The sequence below is a fragment of the Nematostella vectensis genome, chromosome 13 (assembly GCF_932526225.1).
Source record: "Nematostella vectensis chromosome 13, jaNemVect1.1, whole genome shotgun sequence".
Classification (NCBI taxonomy): Eukaryota; Metazoa; Cnidaria; class Anthozoa; order Actiniaria; family Edwardsiidae; genus Nematostella; species Nematostella vectensis.
In genome coordinates, this window is record NC_064046.1 from 14,000,759 (window position 1) to 14,026,370 (window position 25,612).

The 25,612-nt window shown below is 40.5% G+C and overlaps 1 protein-coding gene and 1 long non-coding RNA gene across 7 annotated transcripts in view; one reads left to right on the forward strand and one right to left on the reverse strand.

The window, feature by feature from the left end:
• The first annotated feature begins 1,378 nt into the window (after positions 1–1,378).
• Positions 1,379–19,618, forward strand: LOC116614375. 4 transcript variants are annotated; one of them, XR_007306211.1, is made up of 6 exons: positions 1,382–1,730; positions 3,254–3,624; positions 3,720–3,775; positions 18,553–18,663; positions 19,115–19,377; positions 19,481–19,618. It is a non-coding gene; the product is annotated as an uncharacterized LOC116614375 (long non-coding RNA). The 4 variants fall into 4 exon arrangements; XR_007306210.1 differs by lacking the exon at positions 19,481–19,618 and having other exon boundaries at positions 1,391–1,730; positions 19,115–19,462; XR_007306212.1 differs by lacking the exons at positions 1,382–1,730; positions 19,481–19,618 and adding an exon at positions 1,792–1,918 and having other exon boundaries at positions 19,115–19,462.
• LOC5506873 (deoxynucleoside triphosphate triphosphohydrolase SAMHD1) overlaps positions 7,559–25,612 on the reverse strand; it is a 50,508-nt gene continuing 32,454 nt past the window's right edge. Inside the window, exons 3-19 of one of the 3 annotated variants that reach the window (XM_048720602.1) lie at positions 20,113–20,321; positions 19,995–20,052; positions 19,555–19,652; positions 19,434–19,451; positions 19,108–19,178; positions 18,541–18,696; positions 16,415–16,462; positions 15,702–15,799; positions 15,164–15,322; positions 13,917–13,973; positions 13,570–13,678; positions 11,119–11,202; positions 10,594–10,692; positions 9,837–9,941; positions 9,182–9,273; positions 8,336–8,381; positions 7,559–7,900 (exon numbers count right to left, since the gene is read on the reverse strand). In XM_048720602.1, coding sequence (XP_048576559.1) covers positions 7,808–7,900; positions 8,336–8,381; positions 9,182–9,273; positions 9,837–9,941; positions 10,594–10,692; positions 11,119–11,202; positions 13,570–13,678; positions 13,917–13,973; positions 15,164–15,322; positions 15,702–15,799; positions 16,415–16,462; positions 18,541–18,696; positions 19,108–19,178; positions 19,434–19,451; positions 19,555–19,652; positions 19,995–20,052; positions 20,113–20,321 — 1,600 coding nt within the window. In that variant the 3' untranslated portion in view covers positions 7,559–7,807. Of the gene's footprint in view, positions 7,901–8,335; positions 8,382–9,181; positions 9,274–9,836; positions 9,942–9,974; positions 10,038–10,593; positions 10,693–11,118; positions 11,203–13,569; positions 13,679–13,916; positions 13,974–15,163; positions 15,323–15,701; positions 15,800–16,414; positions 16,463–18,540; positions 18,697–19,107; positions 19,179–19,433; positions 19,452–19,536; positions 19,653–19,994; positions 20,053–20,112; positions 20,322–25,612 lie in introns of those variants that run through there. The other 2 variants (XM_048720601.1, XM_048720603.1) reach the window with 2 other exon arrangements.

Here is a 25,612-nt window from a genome sequence, read left to right on the forward strand (position 1 = left end):
GTGTTTTCGCGTTGTTCGTTTGTACCAAAACAACGCGGGTAGCCAAAATCGCAAATACAAGCACAAAACAAGAAACACTATGGAAAGCCTTTGTTAGCAGTGTATGACAATTTTCCCTTTTATTTATAGGGACAGTCGCACCGGTAGCGGTATTTTTCAAGAATGCGACCTTCACCAATCCAGTACAGAATAAAACTAATGGACACTATCTAAAAGCTGTTTGATAGTCTTCTTGTGAGTAAAATCGGAGCGATACAAACTGATTTCACATCTACATACTCTTTCAGCCGTCTATTTCGCTCTCAAGAAATGACGATTCCACGGTGTATTTTCACTTTGAAACTAACGTGCGACTGCCCTTTATAACACCAGCGGTTGATTATAATTTGCATTTTACTTCTTTTACATTTTGTAATCTTATGAAGAATTGAACAGACAGCTTGGGTTTCTGTGGATACAGGCCTTCGGTTCCGTGTCGCATTGTTACTTTGAAGGGGCTACTATGAAATGGGTTTCAACAAGAGAACATAAGATATCTTATTCTCTCTTGGTTTCAATTTGAACGAATTTTGTTTAAACAATTACCCGAGAGAGGCCTTAATGTCAAATATATTTTGGGGATCTTTTCCACAGGCCTACCAACCTCTCAGTCAGTCCCAGTACCTAGCTCGAATATTTTCAAGATTGATCACCTTCTGTGCTGTAATTGTCTTCCATCTTAAAATAAAGGTCACAATAAACTGTCATTGCTTTGTGATGTGTATTTATTCAGAATACGCGGCATTTCTAATGATTTGGCCAGTTGAGGGGTTCGCGTATTTAATAGAGAATCCTCCAAACACTTTCCAAATATGCCTGATAGTTAATCCGTAACCAGTTTCGGCAATTATAATTTTCACTTTTCTTGCGAATAATGAACCTTTATTCCATACCCCCTTAACAAAGGATTTTGTCGACCACAGGAATCCCGCGAGGTTCTTAGAGATTCAGTCTCAGTTGTTAACTAACAGAGACGCCTGCGGAGGCTTAAAGTTCTCGAAGTTTCGTTGCTTCGGTTACCTTGAAATAAACATGCGTCAATTTCTGCGCAGTTACAGTCAAAGCAAAACCAGATCAAGCGTGCCCCAAAAAGATGATTATTGATTTCATTATATAAATTTCCATTATGTTTTTTCGAATGGGCTTACCCGGTAATGCCTGGTGCACACTAGCGACATAACGACATGGGCGAGCGCACTCTTATGTTTATATGTTCAGAAGTGTGAATAATTCGACATCAAAGACATAAGTCCGACATACAGACATGGACATAACGACATAAGAGAAAAAAACATGTTTTTTATGTCTAAATGTCCATGTCGTTATGTCGGGCTAAACATATGAACATAAAAATGCGCGCGCCTTATGTTGATTTGTCCACAAAATCAATTAACAGTCCTAGGCGGAGTGGGCACGCTCGACCTGGTTTGACTGTAAGAGATTTCAAATCAAAACTTGGTGAACAATGACTGCTCTTACTATCCCACTATCCCATAGCCCGTCTGTTTGGTTTCTTCCCGCTTTTTAGCTGAACACCTAAAGTGGATTCAACCTTTGACGAAGTACTTTTGTAAACAACAACAAAGGCTCTTGTGTCAAAATTGTGGAGAATAGAGATCGCAGTTGGAATCGCAGTGCACTCGATAACTAGCTTGAAAGGGAAGGAAAAGGATATTAAAAATGCAAACAAAGTAAGTCATTAACAAGCACGGGAACAATGCGACAAGAAATGAAACGAAAATGAAACGAACATAGCCAAGGCGAAGCAGCAACACAAGCGCAAAGATTGAAACGACATTCAAAAAATCTAATCGCTTACTCACAACCCTTCAATGGAGAGCAAAGTTAACCCGAACGTTAAAACAACGAAAACATTAATGTAAGCAAAAGTTGCATTTTTATAGAGTTCATCTGCATGACACGGCCAAATAGTTTGACGTACCGATCCATGTAGCTGGGGCCGTAAGGGTTATATTCGTGATCCGTAAACGACCTTTTTGTTTTTCGTGAATCTTGAAAAGGTCAAACTGAAAACCTTTATTCGTGATTGCTACCTTCGCCGTGATTCGTGAATGGCAAAATTTGATCAGCTTAATCGTGATATCTATCTTTAAAAATCGTTTATCGTGATTTCAAAGTAAAGATTTTTTTCAGTACACTCTTTTTTTCTATCCTTTTTCATAAAGAACGTTCAGCCTGAGATTTCACCAAATTTTAAGAACATGCTAAGAACATGCCGAGGATGAGATAGCAGAAAATATTGTTTTGTTAGTCAGATCTTTCAAAAAATGCAGAATCAAATTGTGTTCACAATAACCATAAATATCATTGTTATTTTATCACCATGTGTGTAATTTTCTTTCTAACACTTCATGAGTATCATTTTTTATACACTGGGTGTACGCAAAGCAAAGAAAACGGGCTCGAGGAGAGGACAGCAAAAGCAAATTTCTAATAAAAAGCTGATAACGGACTTTAGCACCTACAGATTACATTCTTCTATTATCGGACAAAAAAAAAGATCGAAGTTCAGAAAATTTATCGGGATGGCTCGAGCTAAAACATAAAATAAAAGTTATAGTCTTGCTTGGATACGTATACTGTGTCTCTTAGACAAACAGGTCTGGATACAAAACGACATTTACTGTTGCATGTGCTCGCCCACCTACAAGCTTTGCACCTTCCGTTGTTTATCGAAAAATGTCGAACTAAACCACAAAAAATTACAAGCTTATTGAAGCATTTTAAATATAGCAATTCCAGGCGCGTACCCAGGATTGGCTAAGAGGGGGTACGAAGTCATAGAGATCATTTGGAAAAAGCATAGTATTTGAAGAATCCTTAATAAGAAATTTGGCCGCCAAGGGGGGGGGGGGGGGTGGGGGGAGGATGCGCGCGCACGCTGCACATCCCCCTGTGTACGAGCCTGAATAATTCAGCACTTGTTCGAGATTTTATTTTTTTTTTATATCGGGATAAGTGAATAAAAAAAACACGGAATTCGTGATTAAAATACCGCACGGGTTCGTGAAAATATAAAATGATTTGAATTAACGGGATTTCGGCGCTGTATAGTATCTCGGCAATTAGGAAATTCAGAAAAAAGGTGCTTGAGAAATCTAAAAATGAAAAAATCTATGTAGCTAGAATCGTTTATTTATGATTTGCGAATACATTTTCTAGGGCACTTAATTATGCTTACTGTTTTATTTAGATATACAAGTAGACGGGCCTGAACTGTTGATGCGCCGCCCAGAAGTTTGTCGCTAAGCAACCAGTACACTTGATGATCCATTAACGTCATAACATTATCAGCCAATCCGAAGCCTTCCTGGCCATTGTTCCCGCGTTGGGACTATTCCCAGATGACCGAGTGTAATTAGAATGGTACAACAACCATTCCTTAGCCCAACCTGATTTCGTTAATTGAGAAGCCCCCGCAACAACGGACGGGTCCTACATTTTTCGCTCCAGAATATTAAAGCTGTGTTTCGGGCATAATCAGACTACAAACTCCATTGTAGCCCCTTTGTTTGGCCTGTGAAAGAGTTGGGACTTTGGGACAACGCAGAAGGCTAGAAATAGGTTCGCTGCGTCAAGTTTGCTTGTGATGCCATATATTTCAAAGTGGATTTTTAATGGTTTCTAATGGTTTTTCTCGTCGTTTATTTTCTGAACAGCTCTGGGTCTGCTGATAGTAGTCTTTTCCAGTACATGTAATGCTTCAAACACAACGGTGAGTGCAACTATAAGTATTACCCCTAAACCGAGCGCAGTTTTCGTCCGAGCAACAGTTTTTGATCTTAAATGTATTTTTTTCCTCAAGTTTAAAAACGCAGGGTGCAAGAAAGCAAAATTCTTGAATTGTTATTATTTTATCTTTTTTCCTTGTTCTCACAAGCTGTACTTTTTTGTATGTGGTTCACATTTAGTCATACAAAAATGTTTATTGCCTGGTCGCTTTCTGTCTCTAAACTCTACAATCATTTGTAGGCATTTATTTACCTAATTTTATCTAAACCAGAAAATTCTCATGTAACCAACGCAGACCAAACATCCTAAGTAAACCCAATCTTAATCTCTTCTCGAAACTTTTTATTTATACAACTGTTAAAGTTCAAAACTCCATATTTACTTTGATGTCATTGCTTGATCAACATATTTGAAACGCTTTTGCCAATGTATTGATTATCACAAAAAGATTCCCATTCGAGAAAACGTTGGCAGCAATTTTCCTGGTGGTGTCGCTTTCACATTGACAAGATTTCGAACCTATTTACTTTTATCTGTCATGTTTACATTCAACTTAATCGGTAAAGTAGACCCACGCAGTCGATGGTGAATGTTTTTCAGATTACCTGAGAAGTTCATAAATGTTGCTCAATTAGAATTCAACTGATAAGCGGCATCGCTTGCTATGTTGTTGGCAGCGTTCAAATCTTACGCGATAATTGCTTCCGCTACTTATCATATGTTGTAGCCGCTTTAGCAAAAAAAAAAAAAAAAAAAACCCTGCCAAAAAAAAAAAATGTAAAAGAAGATTATGACCCTGAACTATCTACAGATTGTTTAATTGAACCTAGATAAGAATAAGTATTTCTTCAACGTAGGAGACCCACGAGATTAAGGTTGCGAATGAGCACCTCTCGCACTTTTGCCTCGCGCGTTTTTGCGGCGGCACTGGTAGCGCGAGGCGCTGCCTCCCCCTGATATAACGAACGAAGGTCCCCCTCAGCCTCGAAGTCTAGGCCGTGGACGCTCGCGATCGCAGGTGGTTCGGCCGGAAGCTCCGCCCAGGCGTGGTTATTGTGGCAAGGGATGGTGATCCTCGTCTTAGTCTTGTACTTCCCCGAGTCCCACAGGACGTTACCCAGGGCGTCCACGGCTACTAGCTTTACCTCGAGCTTCTTTTCCATCTCAAAGAGGTCTTCTTTGGTGCATCCCCTAGTGGCCAGCTTCTCGTCAAATCGCTCGAGAATCTTGCCTCGTGTCTTGGTTAGACCAAGGGAGCGCGAGGTGCCGCGATTCCTCAAGAAGTCGGCAACAAAGCTCACAACACAGTTAACAAAGGCGTCACTCCCCTCTCGCTCAAACATTGGCCCAGGCTCACCATTTTGCTCAGGTAGAGGGCGAAGCTCGTATCTCACGTAGACGAGGTACTCTCGTCCTTTCTCCCAAATACCCGCATCGATGCCTTCCAGGGCACCGACTGCGATTTGGCCCCCTCTTTTGACTAACGACCCACCGATCTTGTGCTCCGAGCGCCCTTCCTCCTCTGTGATTGGCGCCAATGGCTCTGCGGGGGCCTTACCAACGACCGTAAAGAGTCTGTAACGCCGGTCGGGGTCTACCATCTCGAGCACCAGCGGAAGCACTGCGTTCGCCCGCAGAGACTCTCGCTCGTGCGAGACCCACCACACCGAGCCGTCGTCATTAATATCAGGCCCCCGCATAACCGGCTTTAGAGCAATGACACCTGTTCCACCAACACCGGCGCTTATGTCTTGGCCCCGAAGAGTGGCATCCACGCTTGGGGACCGAAGATGGGCGCCGCCGACGAAGTGAGAATAGTACTCCTCGGGGTCTAAGCTCTCCGGGCCCTCTTGCCGCCGTCCCGGCAGCAAAGGGTCGACTTCCTCTGTCCACACTTTCGCCGGTACGAGCGGCTTAAGCAGCTTGTGTTTGACATCGTCGGGGATGTCCTCGTCCAGGATGTTCTGGACCAGCCCTGCCAGTACGGCGGGCGCCTCTTTGTCAGGCATGCTATCGAGAATCTCCTCTATATGAGCGTCCATGTTTGGGTATACCCTGTGCCACCCAGTCTCCGACTGCCCGTATCACAACCGGCGGGACGAGTGTTCGGGTATGACCGGTGCCACCCAGTCTCTAATTGCCCGTACCTCAGCCGGCGGGACGAGCGTTTGGGTATGCCTTGTGCCACCCAGTCTCTAATCGCCCGTACCGCGGGCCGCGGTGTCGGACAGGACGGGCGTTCGGGTATGCCTTTTGCCACACAGTATCAATTGCCCGTACCGCGGGCTGCGATGTCAGACAGGACGAGTGCGAACCATTTCCGAGCGCGCCTCTCGACGCCACGCATCCTCTGCCCTTCACGATTCGCTCCGCAGGGGCGGCACAACCGCGTCTCCGACCGAGTCCCTATGCCGCAGATCCTGCACGGCACGGGGAGGGGGATTCCCTTACGGAGCCTTTGGAGGTGCACCTTGCAGTAGGTGTCCATGCACCTCCGGCCGCACGTGTTTGCGTGGCCGACCTTTAGCCACCCGCAATAATCCTTTCCGCACCTCATCCTTCGAACACTCGGTATACCACAGGACAGACGGATGTCTAATTGCAAGTCCTTGGGGGTTCGAACTGCATTATTGGAAAAATATAGCCATTATACTTCATAACAGCTTCATTTATTAGGGTGCGAGTCACTAAGTCCTTAAAAACGTATGTCATGAAGTACCAAGCCCAATTATCCAAGATGGCGGCTCGACTCTAACACGGAATTAGACCTAAAGTGCTTGGCTGGAAACTTTCAGTAACAGCCGAGGGGAAAGAAGAGGACGCCTTCGTAGATGGAGTTTTAAAGAGTTCGACCGCCTCTATGAAACCGTATTTCGGAAACAGGAGGCTTCTGTGGCAAACAAAGACTGCCATAAAATCGTAGACCTCGCCGGCGATCGAGCGTTCGATAAAAAGAACACACGACGGTATTCATCGCCCTATTATCGCTGCTTTAGCAGAGAAATCCCGAGAGAAGTTCGAAGTCATGAAAACAAGCACGATCGAACTGGGGATTGGGGGCACCACGTGAGTAAAACTCAGGTTTAAACGCCACGCCAGCGGCTTTGAATTTACGGCCGAAAAACGGTTATTCCGCGCTCCGTAGGTTTTGCGTAGATTTATCCATGCGCTTTTCCGCCCCGACCTTATGTACGCGGAACGGCCCCGGCCTACATTAGCAATTGCCGGTTATTTATGTACGTGGAACGACCCGGCCTACATTAGCAATTGCCGATTATTTATGTACGTGAAACGGCCCCCGGCCTACATTAGCAATTGCCGATTATTTATGTACGTGAAACGACCCGGCCTACATTAGCAATTGCTAATTATTTATGTACGTGAAACGGCCCCGGCCTACATTAGCAATTGCCAATTATTTATGTACGTGAAGCATTATCTGCCTGATACATAGAAAAGAGACGGGGCTGGGGGGCTCGGAGGGGGATTCGCGCCTCCCAAGCCTAAGATGGGGTTGGGAGGCCCGGAGGGGCGATCCGCGCCTCCCACTCGTTTCTATGAAAACCCCCAGTCCCCCCCCCCCCAGTCTTTTATCTAAAAACGCCTGCGGAATCTGCGGAGAGGCTTTTCCTGAATAAATTTACTGCATTTTAATCCCATGCTTTGAACGTTGATCCCGAGGTTGCCCGTTTGCGAGAGTTGGACTGTGTCGCCAGCCAACCGTAAATGTCAAGCAACTCGCGCGTACCAAATAATTTCAGCCGTCTTTTGTATGGATATAATAATTCACGAATAATATTTTAACAATAAATTTTTTTAATTATTAGAAATTATTATCCATCTTTGCGTTCAGTAATTGGGAAGCAGGTAACAACAAAATAGAGAACTGCATTAGAAAACAACTGGGAGATGGGACAGTAACATCCGTGGAAAGAAGTTCGTCACTAAAGTCGCAGGTATTTCTGCGCAGGTATGGATTTTCATTAGGATTTCATTAGGATTCCTCTTCGTCCAGTTAGTCTTTAAACAAGCGTGTAGTGATTCCTGATCCATGTAGTGATTCGTGAACCCCTTTCATGGGAGTCAACTCCGCTATCATGTCACCTCCCTAGAACACACAAAAACACACGTCTAAGTAATAAAACTAACTCCTTAAACCATTATATGGCGTATTTTTGCACCGCGCAGCAAAGAGTGAACGCTCCTGGTATAGCTATGAGCTGTGACAGACTGACAGATACAGTCAATTAACAAAAGTTTGTCGTCAACCAGCTTCGCGTCAAGCCCGCATGTAAGCATGGGTAAGAACCACTGAAGCGCCTGGCTTCACATATTAGCCGCACCACATAACTTTAGGCTTAGACGCGGTGGCTAATATATGCAGCCAGGCGCTTAAGTGGTTTTTACTCATGCTTACATGCGTGCTTTTCGCGTAGTCGCGAAGCCGGTTGACGAGAACCTTTTGTTAATCGACTGTATATCAAAGCAAGCTTCATGCCTTTTACACTCAATCATGTACCGTATACTTTTGCTTTGAGTTTACCTTAGGTGTTGTGCAGTCCTTTCCGTGACACCACCGGATGAAACCGCTAAAACCAAACAAAACGCATGAGATTTACAAAGTATCGGAAACGCACGTCAGTGAGGAGGTCTATTGTGGCTAACACTATAAGGGAATGCGTGACCACAGTGAGCTTAACTACGGCTTGAATAACGTCTGAATTGTTTGTCGTTTTTATGTATATCATAGTCTGGGGAAGCCTGGCTTTTTAAGCTTTCTCTTAATGGGTAAGCGAGACGGTTTTTACTGCGACTTGGCACGTTGAACGACATAGCTAATGCTGCGTCCAAACTTGAATCAAACCTTAGAGGTTACCTCCCCATGAGAAAACGAGTAACTTTTTACCCTATAACACCACGATAACTTTGCCTAAGACAGTCTAATCCGTGACTTTTAACATGGGATTTTTCTGCATTTTCGAGTTATAAAACGGGGAAATGTTTTAGATATAAAAATATGGTCGTGAAACAAAACATAAATTTAGCACAAGCAAAAATATTTTGGAGTTTACAATAAACTCCCTAATTTGTTCGGTTTTGTGTTGTGCATTCAATATGGCCTGTGTTAAATAAAGACCACTAGGTATAAATCAACACAAGGTTGAAAAGGTTTGGAGCGTTAGCCCTTCGTCGGAGCCCTCCAACGAAGGGATAACAATCGAAACGTCAGCGCAACTACTCTGTTTCACAGAGTCGTTTAACATACGTTTTCAACCTTGTGTTGATTTATACCTTGTCTACACCACGCCTACGCAGACCATCTAGTTTTTCTACAGCTTGCCTGTAGTCTTTCTAGTCATACCACTCATCACTAGCATAACTAACGTACTGTTTTAGCTGTTTCAGGCTCTCTGAATCCCCCTTGCGGCAGTACACTCGCATATGTTGCTCACGAAATGTTTCCGGCAACATACTGCTAACCTATAAGACAAAAAAAAAATACATCAAATTAAGTTATAAATGTTATCAAATGCTTTTTTGAACTCTTATCTATCTTGAGGGACCCGAGAGCGTGTAAATGGTAGGCTATTCCGTGGTTGTGAAAGTTATGAATGTTATCAAATGCTTTTTTGAACTCTTGTCTATCTTGAGGGACCCGAGAGCAGGTAAATGGTAGGCTTTTTCGTGAAAGGATGCCTATTTCAGTCATGCTTCATACGGATATGTGTTAAACTTTATTTAAAGCTAATGAATCCAAGTATACCGAAATGCCACCTGAAGAATAACCGAAAGATCCCGTATTTACCTGTTCCTTCCTGAAGACATGTTTCATACGGATATTTGTGCTAAACTTTATTTAAAGCTTAATGAATCCAAGTATACCGAAATCCCACCTGGAAAATAACCCAAAAAGCCCCGTATGTACCTGTTCCTTCCTGAAGACATGCTTCATACGGATATTTGTGCTTAACTTTATTTAAAGCTAATAAATCCAAGTATACCGAAATCCCGCCTGGAAAATAACCCAAAGAGCCCGTATATACCAGTTCCTTCCTGAAGACAAACGCTTCCGACAGATTGTCCTTGCTGTAGAACCTGAGCTCATCGATGGGATTTCTGTCCTTCATCCCATAGTCAAACGAAATAAGCTGAAGGGTAAGACAAATGGAACAATCATTGAAACTTTTGAAAAGATATTAGGGAACTTTCACAGGGAACTTCATCCCATAGTCAAACGAAATAAGCTGAAAGGTAACACAAATGGAACAACCGCTGAAATTTTTGAAAATATATTAGGGAACTTTCAACGACTCTTCACAGTTTTATAGCTCCTTTGAATAAGCAAATGGGGACGTACTAATATACGTTTGCATACATAAAATAAATACGTTTGCATAAAATAAAAACGACAACAGTACGTATAAAGTATAGCCTGTGAATCAAAAGCCTTTGACTTTTTTCATTTTCAAGCACTTAGGCAAGAGGTATTATTTTAGGGGAAAGCAGGTTTCGAAGTTAGGAATAGGCAAGACTTCGCAAAATTCTCAACTCGGTAATGAGCAAGTTCATATGCCTTTCAAAGAGCCTCTGTAAGGTGTAAGTGGCGATTTTGGCATCCTTTTAAAACACAAAACATAAAAAAGCATCCTTTTTCAACGGCTGCAATGAGACTATTGCAATATTTTCAACTAACTAAGGTCAGTAGATAAATAAAACATTTGTTCGGTCAGCAGCTACAAAATCTAGCTATTCAGATCAGTAGCTGGACTAGGACCCTTCAAGCAAAAGTTCACGGCTCACGTGTATTATGACGTCATCAGAGTCGATAGCTCTACCGCCGCCCAAAACATCCGGGGGAATGGCGTCGATAATCTCTCTGCGAATGTCTGGAATCTCCTCCTGGTAATACGATAAAAGTGTCATTTATAGCTTGCAGATTCTATATGTTCAATGTTTGCATAATCAATAATCAATGATGGCAAAACAAAGGACAGTCACCAGTTAAACAGAGCCGTAGCAGGCCTAGAAGTATTTTGTGGGATAGGGGGAGGAGTAGGGGGGTTGGGCACGATAGAGAAACTGAGAAAATATTAGGAGCACAGCCACGCCCGTAGTGGTCATTTCCTTATAATTTCGAAAAATATTGGGGGGAACGTACCCCCAGTGCCACACCCCAGCTACTGCCTTATCACAGAAACGGAAATGTTAGTAATAATAATCATAAAATAAATAAACATATTCGGATATTTCGAGCCACAATTTGACCTACACCGGATTCGAACCTTGGTCCTCTTTCTCGAAAAACAAAGCCCGTAGCAACCTCACCTTATCTCTCCTTTGCTTCATTATCGTCTGCCCCACACACTTATACAGGTCCCGTTTCTCTATGCACTGTAATATCTCCCTTGCCTGTAAACAGCCTCAAGTTTAAATTCTTGACAACAAGATAGAAAACCGTGTGTTGCATGAAGCATTATTGTATTCATGCACAGACTGTTCTGGGTAAAGTCCTCAATTTGGAATAACATCAAAGAACCTACCAAAACCATGCGTTTGCCTAGCTTCAAGGCTGCAATAAAGACCTCAATCCTTGAAAATTATTAGCTTCTATCTAGTTTTTTTGTTTTATTGCATTTTATTTTGCTGCTGCTTTCATGTATTTTGTATTCGTGCCTTGTACGTCCTTGCTATACGCTCCATTTAATTGAACTATTTTGTGCTGCCTAGCCAGATTAGCTTTTTAGTTACTTCTAGGCAGCCAATACCCAAAATCTGTAATTATTATTTATTTTCTTACTGTAATTTCTGTGTGTGGTATAAATAAAGTTATATTGTTGTTGTTGTTGTTGTAGTGACAGAGAACATGCAGAGGTAAGAGCATTTGCCAAGCGATAAAACAGTGAGATATAAGCCAGGGGTGGCGGAGTGGTCCTATAAGTGGGGGGGGGGGGCTTTGGGAAGTACCCACAACCCAAAAAATTCATAAATGCAAACTAAACACATTAAGGTGAAGATACTCAGGCATCTGTCTAAGGGATAAATGGTCTTAAAGATATGCATCTAACCAAGGTGTTGGCAACTACTCTTAAGCCAAATAATAGCACAGGTTCTTTGACAAATTTCAAACCGAACAAGGAAAGAAAAGCAGAATCATCCCTCTCAATAAAACGCTCAAAATACAACACAAGGGAGAGAGATCAGCAAACACAGCTCTAGACACAGATGGTTTTTTATCCCGTCTTTTCACCCCGAACCAAACAAATCAATTCCAGGTCATACAGAACCAGAATAGCAGTGTGAACAATTTTGCAATCAATTTGGTTTCAGAAAAGACAGCATTTAGGAGAGCTGTGGTGATTCATTAGAAAATTATTTTCTCATCCGGGCAAAGCCAAACAAGAAAAAATCATCATGAATCCACCTTTGCTTGCAAATATCCATAAGCAAAGCACTCAAATATGCCCCAAAAGACTTCATGATGTCCTGAGACATTCTCCTAATATGCTCATAGCTTTATTTTTGATGTAAAATACAAGCAACCATCAACTTGTGCTGGCTTCAGCACAGCGACGAGGGATTAAAAGTGGGGACCGCAAAGCACTGTTGGAAAGCTTGGATACCGCTGAATAGGTGCAGCTGTGTTTGACTTTGACGGGCTGTATAAAACTCAGAATAGGGGGGGTATCTGTTTTCAGTCTGTTTTTTGTAAATTCAGCTCAAAAAGAGCCAGGAGTCAATAGGTTAAACTGTTCAACAATTGTTTTCGGTTGCATATATACCGCTTGAAAACAGTTGGTTTAAAAAGACGTTAATATATAAAGAAACATCCGCTCAGAAAAGTAGGGGGGCGCTGCCACCCCTCTTTCAAAAGTGCCCTCCCTGCTCCTCCCCTTTCGCCGCCCCTGTAAGGTGACAGAGGCGTGCGTGAGAGAAAATAAAACATTCTTCTAGTTTGTTATTAATATTTCGTACACATCCTGAGATGAAAAATATGTGTAGGCGCTATGCCAAAGGGAACAATATCATATTATGATAGCGGCACAAATGATCACTTATTTCCGAATTTATTGCTTTGCAAGAGCAAGAAAAAATAACCTTGTAACAAAGTTTGAGTCCACTTATAAAAAAAATAGTCCAAGGCTAGTAAGAAAATGCTTCTTTTTCTGTGGCTAAAAGGGTTCAGAAATTAGGAGGCATTTGACGATGTAGGAAGACTTTGAAAAGCAAGCACCGTTTTCCCCCTTCTCGGCCGCCATTTTGGATTCCTTGAGACAAAGTCAATTTTCCCGCCCTGTCATCTGATTGGCTAATCCGTGCATCTAAAAATAGCCTGATCCTAGGAAACGCCGCGACACCTACATAGTACCAGAATATGGGCAAGTTGATTGCCCCTACTTATAAGCCCCTGATACAGCTATTTCAAAAAACGTTGTCCAAAAGCGCTCAGCCGTACGCGCCTATGGGTAATATGTTGCTCAGAATGTGTATCTTATTTTCAGGACTTTATAAAAAAAGACTGTTGTTCTGCTACTCTGACAGCACCTAACGAGTTTGCGCCGGTAGGGAAGAATAAACATAGTCTGAAACAACATATATTACCCATACTATCTTGCGGTATGGGCGAGTACGGCAGAGCGATCTTGGACAACGTTTTTTGAAAAAGATGTATACAAAGGCGGGCCTTCCGAAGAGGGGAAGAGGGGGGGGATTTTCAGCTTGAGTTTTTTTTACCCCACACCCCTTCCTGTTAAAGTCATGCATATAATAGGTACGTACCTTCTGAAGCTGGGGGTCTGTCGAGTGTAGTATCTGGTAGAACACGTGGTCAGACAGCTTGCAATAAGCGACCATGTCATCAATAGCTTCGGACATCTTTAACATCTTCCTAAACAGACGACGTTGTTTTTACGTCATTCAAAAGATATATTTCCAACATGGCAATAAATAAGAAATTTCTCCAAAGAGTCATAAGGCTAGCTTAATATAAAAGATATGTTTTTCTTTTGCTTTGCATAAATAAAATTTGTTTGTTAGGGAAACATAGAGACAAGTTTATTTTCTTTGTAACCTTTTGGGCAGTGAAACACCATTGAGGTGTCGAGTTTTGCACTTATACAACGTACCCATTCTTGCCTGGGAAGAGCAGATGCTTATCTGCCTTGAGGAATGCTTCCGTTATCCTGGAAGCGAAGATTGGAAAGCAAAGTCAAAGTAATGTTATCTGGTAGTCCATAATGGTGCGATGGGTGGCAACAAATTCACCTTTACAGCTTTGTAAAGTAACCCAATCAATGAGGATGGAGAAACAAGCTATCTGACTTATGTACTTCACTAGCCAATCAACGATGCGAAAAGATACTTGATTGACATCGCAGCACGACGAAACCCTCTTAGTTATGAAGTTCACGTCAATTAAAACTTTTGCACTTCACTAGCCAATCAACGATGCGAAAAGATACTTGATTGACATCACAGCACGACGGAACCCTCTTAGTTATGACGTTCACGTCAATCAAAACTTTGACTCGGTGATTGGCTAGCTTAAAATGCCATATTTGGTGGCCGGTAGCACGTGCCGCACTATAAATATCTAATAGTAAGTAAGAATAGAATCAAAAAGCCCAAACTGTCGCGATCTCGTACCAGAACAATGAATACAATACACCAAAAACTGGAAATCGACTCTGCCAAATTTTCGTCAGACTGATGATCCACTGTCGTTTCCATAACATCTACTATATCTCTTCTATAAAAACTTAGAAGCGCATCCAATTTCTGCTCATGTTTCTTGTTAAGGCCATCCTCAAAATTCGGAAGAATGTCTAAACAAAAATTCTGATAATAACTCATATGTCCCTCATCCAACTGAGACTCCAGCCTCTCAATCTTTTCTGTAACACCATCCAAGACTTTTGAAGTTTCTTGTAGTAATAGAACTTGTAGGCGAGACGAACACTCATACAAGGTCGAGTCCCACAAGTCCCGAAAACCATCCGAAATATGCCCTATATTTGCCGTCTTCTTAATAATGAGTCCTTTCGTAGCCACGCCTAAAAGTCTGCCCTGAAGAAGTCTTATTAAAGACAAAAATTTGGCAGAGTCGATTTCCAGTTTTTGGTGTATTATAATAGTAAGTAAGCATATAGTAAGAAAGGTAAGTGAGGGGGAGGGGGGTAAAGGAAAAGTGTCAAGGATACTATTGCTAAAGATATACTTATCACTATTGTAACTCAGTCAAAGGTCTAGCCTACCATGGTGAATTTTTCAAATTTTTTGCTTGACTTGTCAGTGAAAGTGAACGGATGTCTCTTAGATGGCTGCTATGGTGATGTCATTCAAATGGAATCTATGGTGATGCCATGTGACTTACATTGTCTCTATAATGTTTGCTGTCTTGTGTTGGTAAGCTCGCTTGAAGAGGGATGTTCTAGTGTGGAACATATCATAGATATTCCCTGCCTCTTTGTCACGGATACATATTTGTTGCCTCTTGCCAACTTTTATCACTCGTGCTAGCTTCATGAACCGCCTGGAAGAAAGAATGGTTATCGTCTGGGATGTACTCACTACAGTTAATGAAAAACTTTTGATGAAAAGTGTCCATTAATAGAGCTCTTTGCTGATAAGAATGGGTTTCCAGAAGAGTGAACCAAAGAAAATGGGGGTGCGAGGTAAACGGAACTTTTATCACTCGTGCTAGCTTCAATAAACTGCCTGGAAGATAGAAAAGTTATCATTTGGGGTGTAGGGCGTAGTTGTCACTTCATTTTCCCGCAAGCAGAAACCCCCAGGAGAAGAAAAGCGTCTCTAATAACAAGAATGGTTTCCATGGAGAATGGGGTTGATGTCCACAGGAAACATTTTTGACATTTGTTCTATTACATTCTATTGGTACGCAAAGGCTATACTTGTGATCGAAGCTGTTCCGTATTCCAAGGTTATGGCAATCACGGGCGAAGTAATCCCACTTGTCAACATCTATGCCCGTCCTCTTGTTGGCAACAATCTGGAAAACATTAAAAACATGAAACGTACGTTATTCTTATGAATAAGATGCAGTAGCACCAGAGATTATAAGGGGCACCTTAAGCTCTACAAAAAAACACAAGATTGGTGGACCGAATGTTTAAGGCTTTCTTTTTTTCTCCCCTCCCCTCCTTCGGCCCTGGAATGTACTGTATCCATGAAGAGCGTGTTATGTGTCATGGTGAGCTTACTTTGTAGACTTTTAAGCAAACCAAATCATTTATCTGATTGACTCAAACCTTGAAGCAAGGCCAAAAGAACATACAGAAAATATCCGTGCAAAGAGTAACACTAACTAACAACTATCAAACACTATCAAACAGCAAAAAAATGGCAAAGAGCATACACATAGTTGAAAGCCAAGTCGACACCTGGCATTTAATAAGCCCTAGGCAGCCACACTCGATAAAAGCCAATAGCTAATTTATAGTATAAAAAGTGTTTTTATAAAAACGTCCCGAACCATAACAAAACAAGCTGATAAAAATAACATTGTGAGTTTTGATAATAAAATGTTGTGGCGGGTAGTAATGGCAGATAGACATACAGCCCCCTCGTCATACCGTATGTAGTAATAAAAGTACAGGAGACACACCTCATATAGGTAACTCTTCTCAACTGAACGTCCAGTATATGGCCAATCCTACAATAGATAAAGCTTTTAATCTTAGCTAGAAAACCGTTAAAGAGAAATCTTGAGATGGTTATAAAGTATTTATTTATTTATTTATTTATTGACTTTGCCCACGGAGAAAAAAAAAATACACATACATAATACGTTATTCATGAGAAACAGAACATGAATACATACAATAACGAAAGGGCAGGGTATCCGCCACAGCTAGGCCAATTACGGCGGACCCGTAGTTGATTCAGGGTTGTTTTTGTGTTTTTACAGTCAAATAGATCTACGTTTTGAGTGCGTCTGTCTTCTTATAGCTGCACAGATTGCGTCGCAACATGTCATGAAAAAAAAATACTGTGATGCAAAAAAATATATTTCTTGAATAGCCAACATAATATTTTTGTTTCAAAGGCTACAAATGTGTGACAAGTATCGTTTTGTAGGTCCTAAAATACATTTTCTAGAAATATACAGTCTCAGGAAATACACAATGACTGATAATACACTACATTGCAAACCTTTCAAATATAATTCCTGAGAATGTTACACCTACGCATTGCCCAAAGCCTAGTTTAGTTTGACTGAACCAGATTAGCCTAAAATTCTCATTGAGGGTCATAAAGGTATTCTGCTGACATTACTAGAGTTCTTTATGTCAAATCAATTTTCTACAACACTTGCGCGTAATCTTGCTTTCTGATTTGTTGTTGGCCATGGTAAATCAGAGGATATACACCAGCTATTCATCACACCTTGATCAAAATGTTGTGGAGTCACAAGGCGTGTACCACCGAGTGATTTCGCAGTAAATTTTGATCATGAGGTGGCGAATATCGTGGTGTATAAGAGTACATACCACCGACAACTATGGGACATTTCTTTTCTACAAAACAAAAAAAACAGTATCTTACAAAATCAAAACAGCGAGCGCTCGTTTGAAATGGTGTGTTTTCTAGTGCATGCACAAGCGCATGCAACCGGTGTTTGCAGCACGTGCAGATTAAAGAAAAGTGAAAACTTCAGCTTCAAAACTCTGCAGTCTTTATTACTTTTAGTGTCCTTTTGTAAGAATGGGAAATAGATTTACTAAAAAAGATTGTGATTCAAACTTGAGAAATTTGGTTTTTTCGTCTCTTTTACTTCAAGTGAACCTACAAGGATTGTGTGCATGTCGAATCCCGTGGTATGTCCTCTGATTCACCATTGCTAACAACCAATCAGAAAGCGAGATTACGCGCAAGTGTAGTAGAATTGTTAAACTCACAAAAAAAAGGGCCAGTCAACACTCCTCTCCTCAAAGTCAGATGGTTTTTTATAAGTCTTTTCATCCCGAAGCCAAACAAATCAATTCCAGCTCATACAGACCCAGAATAGCAGTGTAAACAATTTTGCAATCAATTTGGTTTCAGAAAAGACAGCATTTAGGAGAGCTGTGGTGATTCATTAGAAAATTATTTTCTCATCCGGGCAAAGCCAAACAAGAAAAAATCATTATGAATCCACCTTTTCTTGCAAATATCCATAGGCAAAGCACTCAATTATGCCCCAAAAGACTTCATGATGTCCTGAGACACTCTCCTAATATGCTCATAGCTGTATTTTTTATGAAAAATACAAGCAACCATCAACTTGTGCTCGCTTCAGCACAATGACGAGGGATTAAAAGTGGGGACCGCAAAGCACTGTTGGAAAGCTTGGATACCGCTGACTAGGTGCAGCTGTGTTTGACTTTGACGGGCTGTATAAAACTCAGAATAGGGGGGGAGGTATCTGTTTTCAGTCTGTTTTTTGTAAATTCAGCTCCAAAAAAGCCAGGAGTCAATGGGTTAAAGAAAAATGCATTGCAAAATCTCTCGTAATTTAGTGCGTAATGATTGATTTTTCGCGTAATTTAGCCAAGAATCCCGCGTAATTTTGTAGTTTTTTTTTCCGCGTAATTCCAGAAGCCCTGACAGAAGACTTAACATATACACATGAACAACAGTCATACAACTTGGCTGCATCTCGTTGTTTACTTTTTTGTTCATGACATGTAATCTGCGCATCTAAAAGAGGACAGAAGCATGCAAAAATGGGATCTATTTGTTAAATATTACCTGTGTTTTCAGAGGCGTTTCCATGTTTCTTGGTCCAGCAATGAGCTCTTGGATAAACTCCATGTCCTTGTCTGACAGGCCATACCTCCTGAATTCTTCTGATAGCTTGTTATCATCCACCAGGTAGTTAAACATATCCACTGATGCCTGTTCATGCTATAAATAAATATTGAAAAAAAAACATATGTATTTGATACAAGGATTGCATGGTCATAGATTTTTACTATAGTGGCATAGAGCTATTACTTTGAAGTACCTTGGCCTAGCTTAGAAAATTCCCCTTTTGCTGACCTAAGGGCGAAGTACACACCTCTTCATCCACACCTACATCATGCCTGTGTTGTTCTCAGAAGGAACACTAATCAATGGGGTTTGATATATTTTCTGGGCATGTACAAAGAATCAGAAGTGCCTCTGCAAACAGTTTCTTTTGTTTGTGCACGCACATAGTCCAAAAGCATGAATAAGCACAATACAAATAAAATGCCACTATGCTTTTTTTTTCTTTTTTTTTCACATTTTATGTAGTGGGACTAATCAAGTGCACTTTTCAACTTTTTCCCTTACTTTCCAGTCACAGCCTGGTCTTGCGGCAGGTATGAATCCAGCATCAAACATATGAGAGAATGGTCCATGACCTGGAATTAACATGTCTTTTAATCTTTGTGTCAAAATTAGTAAGGAGACTTATTTTTTATCCAAGGAAAAATTGTAAGATTAAAATCGTAACACAAGCACAACTTCACTTGCAGTTTGGTATGAACTATACTGTAGAAATGGATGAAATTTAGTACTTAACAGTCATAAGTTTATTCTCAAGGTGTTTATTGCATATAGGTGCAATAATGTGTATAAAAATAATAGTACTGATGTTATTAATATATCATACTCACCCAGATCATGGCAAAGACCAGCAATCTTCACACATTATTGCATATAGGTGCAATAATGTGTATAAAAATAATAGTACTGATGTTATTAATATATCACACTCACCCAGATCATGGCAAAGACCAGCAATCTTCACACATAGAACATCAACATCTGTTATACCCAGCCCTGGTTGTCGTTTTCTAATACTCTTCAGAAGTCCACCAGCCAAGTGTGATGTGCTTGTTCAAGATAACAATTGCCATTAGAGATGCATTACAAACTGGTAATTGTGAAATATCATGAACTTTTTTGTTTGTGAATTCTTAGCTAAGTAGAGAGGGGTCACTCTTTGTTAGTAGTCTCAGGGTAAGAAAAATGGGACCTCGAAATTGCCCCACACATGCTTTTTATCACATTTTTCTAGTACATGGGTTAATCTACATTGTGAGACATTGTCTCCTTTTTGCCCTTAGGGCTCTAACTTTCCTTGTTCAAGGAAAGGAAGTGTGTATTCTTAAGGAAGTGTGTATTTTTTTTTAATAGCACAAAATTATGAAATTAACTAAATATCCACTACTTACCCAATGGAATGTTCAAATCTGTTGTGGGCTGCACCAGGAAATACAAAATAACACCCACCTAAAAACAATTATTTTGTTAATACCAAGAAAAAGTGAGGATAATCAAATAAGGCCATACCTAGCTGTTTTAGATTTCTCAGCCGCTGGAATTGCGGGGTGTCTATGATCTTCACACAAAGTGGGTGAACGTCTATGTGCCCATGGATAGGGTCATTGAACACTTTCCAGGGAGAAACAGCGTTTGATGCCTGTGAAGATGATGGGCCAGGAAATGGCGCTTGTAAACTTGAAAACAACTGCAGGAGCTCAGAGACTTTGTTTTGGTCACTGGTGATTCAAAAGAAATCGTATTTTACAGACACATAGTCAGGATTTGCAAGGAGGGAGTGAGGGCAGAATCAGACATAGATATCATTAAGGAAAACCATGTAACAAACCTTATTCCATACTCCTTCAGTTTAATATCATCAATTGCAGCAAGGTCAGAGCCAGTGACTTGGTTATCTAATGAATGAAATGAAAAGGCCAAAGAACTTTATTTGTATAAAAACACAGAGGGTGACTTTTGGGCAAATTCTAAAGCCTTGATCAAATGGAGATGAGAGCTGATGAGAATCCATGAGAGTTCAGCTCTTTCTAGCTCTCACAGGGCTCCGTTCAAACGGTCTTTAAGAGTTGGTGTGAGTGGTCAAACAACCAGCCCGTGCTACTCTAATGTACACAAGCCCGTGCTGCTCACATGTCCTTTCAAAGGAAAAATGGGTTCAATTTTCAGGGAGAAAATGAACATAAGATTGTGTTTTGGAATTTGAAATAACTATTTGACTACAGGAATAAAAACTGAATCAGGAATTACACATTAAATTCCACTTTTTATGAAAACTGCTCACCAAAATGCTCTCATCAGCACTATCATTCGCGCTATCAAAAGGCGCAAACTCTCATGTTGAATTTGAACATGTTCAAAGTGAATGAGAGCCAGTGAGAGTCGATGAGAGTGTGTGAGGGAGCACAGTCAAACGGACATGAAAGTTGGAACTCTCATCGACTCTCATCAACTCCTATCTCCGTCGCGGCTTAACTTGCGTTGTCAATGTTGTCTCACTTGTAAATGTCCATACATCAAATATTCAATACACAATTACAAATCATTTCTATTGTACCACAGGACAATAGATACAGAAAGACATGCAGTTATAAAATGCAAATATGTTATGACTTAAGTATGCTGAGAATAATCTGTTTTTGCCAGGAAAAAAGATGAGATGCTGCGGATATTTCACCTCAGAAACACAGAAACCTTTTTTAAGATCAGATTAATCGTATAACTGGAAGTAAATTATATTTTTCGCTTAATCTTTTTTTACAATACAGGTCAACACAACACAAAACGCTCCAAGCTATTGAATCAAGAGGGAAAAAATTAAGTTCGCGAGTGTTAACAGAAAATGAACAAGGAAATGAATAATTCCTGTTAGATCAACGAGTTCCCTTGCTCTAAAACGATAGCTCTCTATAAAACAGAATACTGGTACCTTTGAATATATGAATTAAGTCTGAATGACCCGATCTGTCCAAAAAGCTTGCAACGTCTTCAGGGTTCCATTCGCTGTGGTAACTTGTTGTCGATTGTACGATACGTTTCTTGGGACTTGGTGTTGCTAAAAATTCTCGAATATCCGGTGCATTGGCGATGCCGACCCTTCTCTTTCGCGGTGTACGATCCATAAAAACGTTTGAACGTATAAAAATATTAAAAAAGGATAAAAAGGTAGAAGATTAAAAAAGAACCTTCGATCATATGTGAATTATGGTTCAAAATGTTCAAATTCTTGCGCGAGTTGGTCGCCCCAGGAAACCTCATACACAGGAAACCCACTTTGCTGAGAAATTCATCTCGCAGCTCCTCTCGTTTGCTTTGTGCTGAAGAATGACCATTTTACCCTGCTAGCAGAACTTTTTCTTACTCTTTCTCTTTAACACTTTCCTTGACGATTTGCGTTTCGGTGTTTTCGCGTTGTTCGTTTGTACCAAAACAACGCGGGTAGCCAAAATCGCAAATACAACCACAAACAAGAAACACTATGGAAAGCCTTTGTTAGCAGTGTATGACAATTTTCCCTTTTATTTATAGGGACAGTCGCACCGGTAGCGGTATTTTTCAAGAATGCGACCTTCACCAATCCAGTACAGAATAAAACTAATGGACACTATCTAAAAGCTGTTTGATAGTCTTCTTGTGAGTAAAATCGGAGCGATACAAACTGATTTCACATCTACATACTCTTTCAGCCGTCTATTTCGCTCTCAAGAAATGACGATTCCAGGGTGTATTTTCACTTTGAAACTAACGTGCGACTGCCCTTTATAACACCAGCGGTTGATTATAGTTTGCATTTGACTTCTTTTACATTTTGTAATCTTATGAAGAATTAAACAGACAGCTTGGGTTTCTGTGGATACAGGCCTTCTGTTCCGTGTCGCATTGTTGCTTTGAAGGGGCTACTATGAAATGGGTTTCAACAAGAGAACATAAGATATCTTATGCTCTCTTGGTTTCAATTTAAACGAATTTTGTTTAAACAATTACCCGAGAGAGGCCTTAATGTCAAATATATTTTGGGGATCTTTTCCACAGGCCTACCAACCTCTCAGTCAGTCCCAGTACCTAGCTCGAATATTTTCAAGATTGATCACCTTCTGTGCTGTAATTGTCTTCCATCTTAGAATAAAGGTCACAATAAACTGTCATTGCTTTGTGATGTGTATTTATTCAGAATACGCGGCATTTCTAATGATTTGGCCAGTTGAGGGGTTCGCGTATTTAATAGAGAATCCTCCAAACACTTTCCAAATATGCCTGATAGTTAATCCGTAACCAGTTTCGGCAATTATAATTTTCACTTTTCTTGCGAATAAGGAACCTAAAAAATTGGAAATCCTTGAGAAATTTCTTATTTCTTTGTTTCCTGTCGATTTTGAAAATACATTGAATGTAGTTTTTTGTTAATCAAACCTTGTCTAATGTCTAGCTTTATCATTCTTATTCGCAAGAAGAGTGAAATTTGAATTTCCGAAACTGGTCACGGATTATAGTTCTTTAACATTCTCTTGTACTTTAAACTTTTCTTGCCTCTACAGGCATCGCTTTGCCCAGAAAGCAGGAGAAAAGAAATACAGGCGCTCGGGATTCCTGTGGTAATGCGTCTCGTACTATTTTTTTCCGCTTTTGGCATTGTTCCATACCCCCTTAACAAAGGATTTTGTCGACCACAGGAATCCCGCGAGGTTCTTAGAGATTCAGTCTCAGTTGTTAACAGAGACGCCTGCGGAGGCTTAAAGTTCTCGAAGTTTCGTTGCTTCGGTTACCTTGAAATAAACATGCGTCAATTTCTGCGCAGTTACAGTCAAACCAAAACCAGATCAAGCGTGCCCCAAAAAGATGATTATTGATTTCATTATATAAATTTCCATTATGTTTTTTCGAATGGGCTTACCCGGTAATGCCTGGTGCACACTAGCGACATAACGACATGGGCGAGCGCACTCTTATGTTTATATGTTCAGGAGTGTGAATAATTCGACATCAAAGACATAAGTCCGACATACAGACATGGACATAACGACATAAGAGAAAAAAACATGTTTTTTATGTCTAAATGTCCATGTCGTTATGTCGGGCTAAACATATGAACATAAAAATGCGCGCGCCTTATGTTGATTTGTCCACAAAATCAATTAACAGTCCTAGGCGGAGTGGGCACGCTCGACCTGGTTTGACTGTAAGAGATTTCAAATCAAAACTTGGTGAACAATGACTGCTCTTACTATCCCACTATCCCATAGCCCGTCTGTTTGGTTTCTTCCCGCTTTTTAGCTGAACACCTAAAGTGGATTCAACCTTTGACGAAGTACTTTTGTAAACAACAACAAAGGCTGTTGTGTCAAAATTGTGGAGAATAGAGATCGCAGTTGGAATCGCAGTGCACTCGATAACTAGCTTGAAAGGGAAGGAAAAGGAGTAAAAATGCAAACAAAGTAAGTCATTAACAAGCACAGGAACAATGCGACAAGAAATGAAACGAAAATGAAACGAACATAGCCAAGGCGAAGCAGCAACACAAGAGCAAAGATTGAAACGACATTAAAAAAATCTAATCGCTTACTCACAACCCTTCAATGGAGAGCAAAGTTAACCCGAACGTTAAAACAACGACAACATTAATGTAAGCAAAAGTTGCATTTTTATAGAGTTCATCTGCATGACACGGCCAAATAGTTTGACGTACCGATCCATGTAGCTTGGGCCGTAAGGGTTATGTTCGTGATCCGTAAACGACCTTTTTGTTTTTCGTGAATCTTGAAAAGGTCAAACTGAAAACCTTTATTCGTGATTGCTACCTTCGCCGTGATTCGTGAATGGCAAAATTTGATCAGCTTAATCGTGATATCTATCTTTAAAAATCGTTTATCGTGATTTCAAAGTAAAGATTTTTTTTCAGTACACTCTTTTTTTCTATCCTTTTTCATAAAGAACGTTCAGCCTGAGATTTCACCAAATTTTAAGAACATGCTAAGAACATGCCGAAGATGAGATAGCAGAAAAATATTGTTTTGTTAGTCAGATCTTTCAAAAAATGCAGAATCAAATTGTGTTCACAATAATAACCATAAATATCATTGTTATTTTATCACCATGTGTGTAATTTTCTTTCTAACACTTCATGAGTATCATTTTTTATATACTGGGTGTACGCAAAGCAAACAAAACGGGCTCGAGGAGAGGACAGCAAAAGCAAATTTCTAATAAAAAGCTGATAACGGACTTTAGCACCTACAGATTACATTCTTCTATTATCGGACAAAAAAAAAGATCGAAGTTCAGAAAATTTATCGGGATGGCTCGAGCTAAAACATAAAATAAAAGTTATAGTCTTGCTTGGATACGTATACTGTATCTCTTAGACAAACAGGTCTGGATACAAAACGACATTTACTGTTGCATGTGCTCGCCCACCTACAAGCTTTGCACCTTCCGTTGTTTATCGAAAAATGTCGAACTAAACCACAAAAAATTACAAGCTTATTGAAGCATTTTAAATATAGCAATCCCAGGCGCGTACCCAGGATTGGCTGAGAGGGGGTACGAAGTCATAGGGATCATTTGGAAAAAGCATAGTATTTGAAGAATCCTTAATAAGAAATTTGGCCGCCAAGGGGGGGGGGGGGGGGGGGGGGGAGGATGCGCGCGCACGCTGCACATCCCCCTGTGTACGAGCCTGAATAATTCAGCACTTGTTCGAGATTTTAATTTTTTTTTTCTATCGGGATAAGTGAATAAAAACAAACACGGAATTCGCGATTAAAATACCGCACGGGTTCGTGAAAATATAAAATGATTTGAATTAACGGGATTTCGGCGCTGTATAGTATCTCGGCAATTAGGAAATTCAGAAAAAAGTGCTTGAGAAATCTAAAAATAAAAAAATCTATGTAGCTAGAATCGTTTATTTATGATTTGCGAATACATTTTCTAGGGCACTTAATTATGCTTACTGTTTTATTTAGATATACAAGCAGACGGGCCTGAACTGTTGATGCGCCGCCCAGAAATTTGT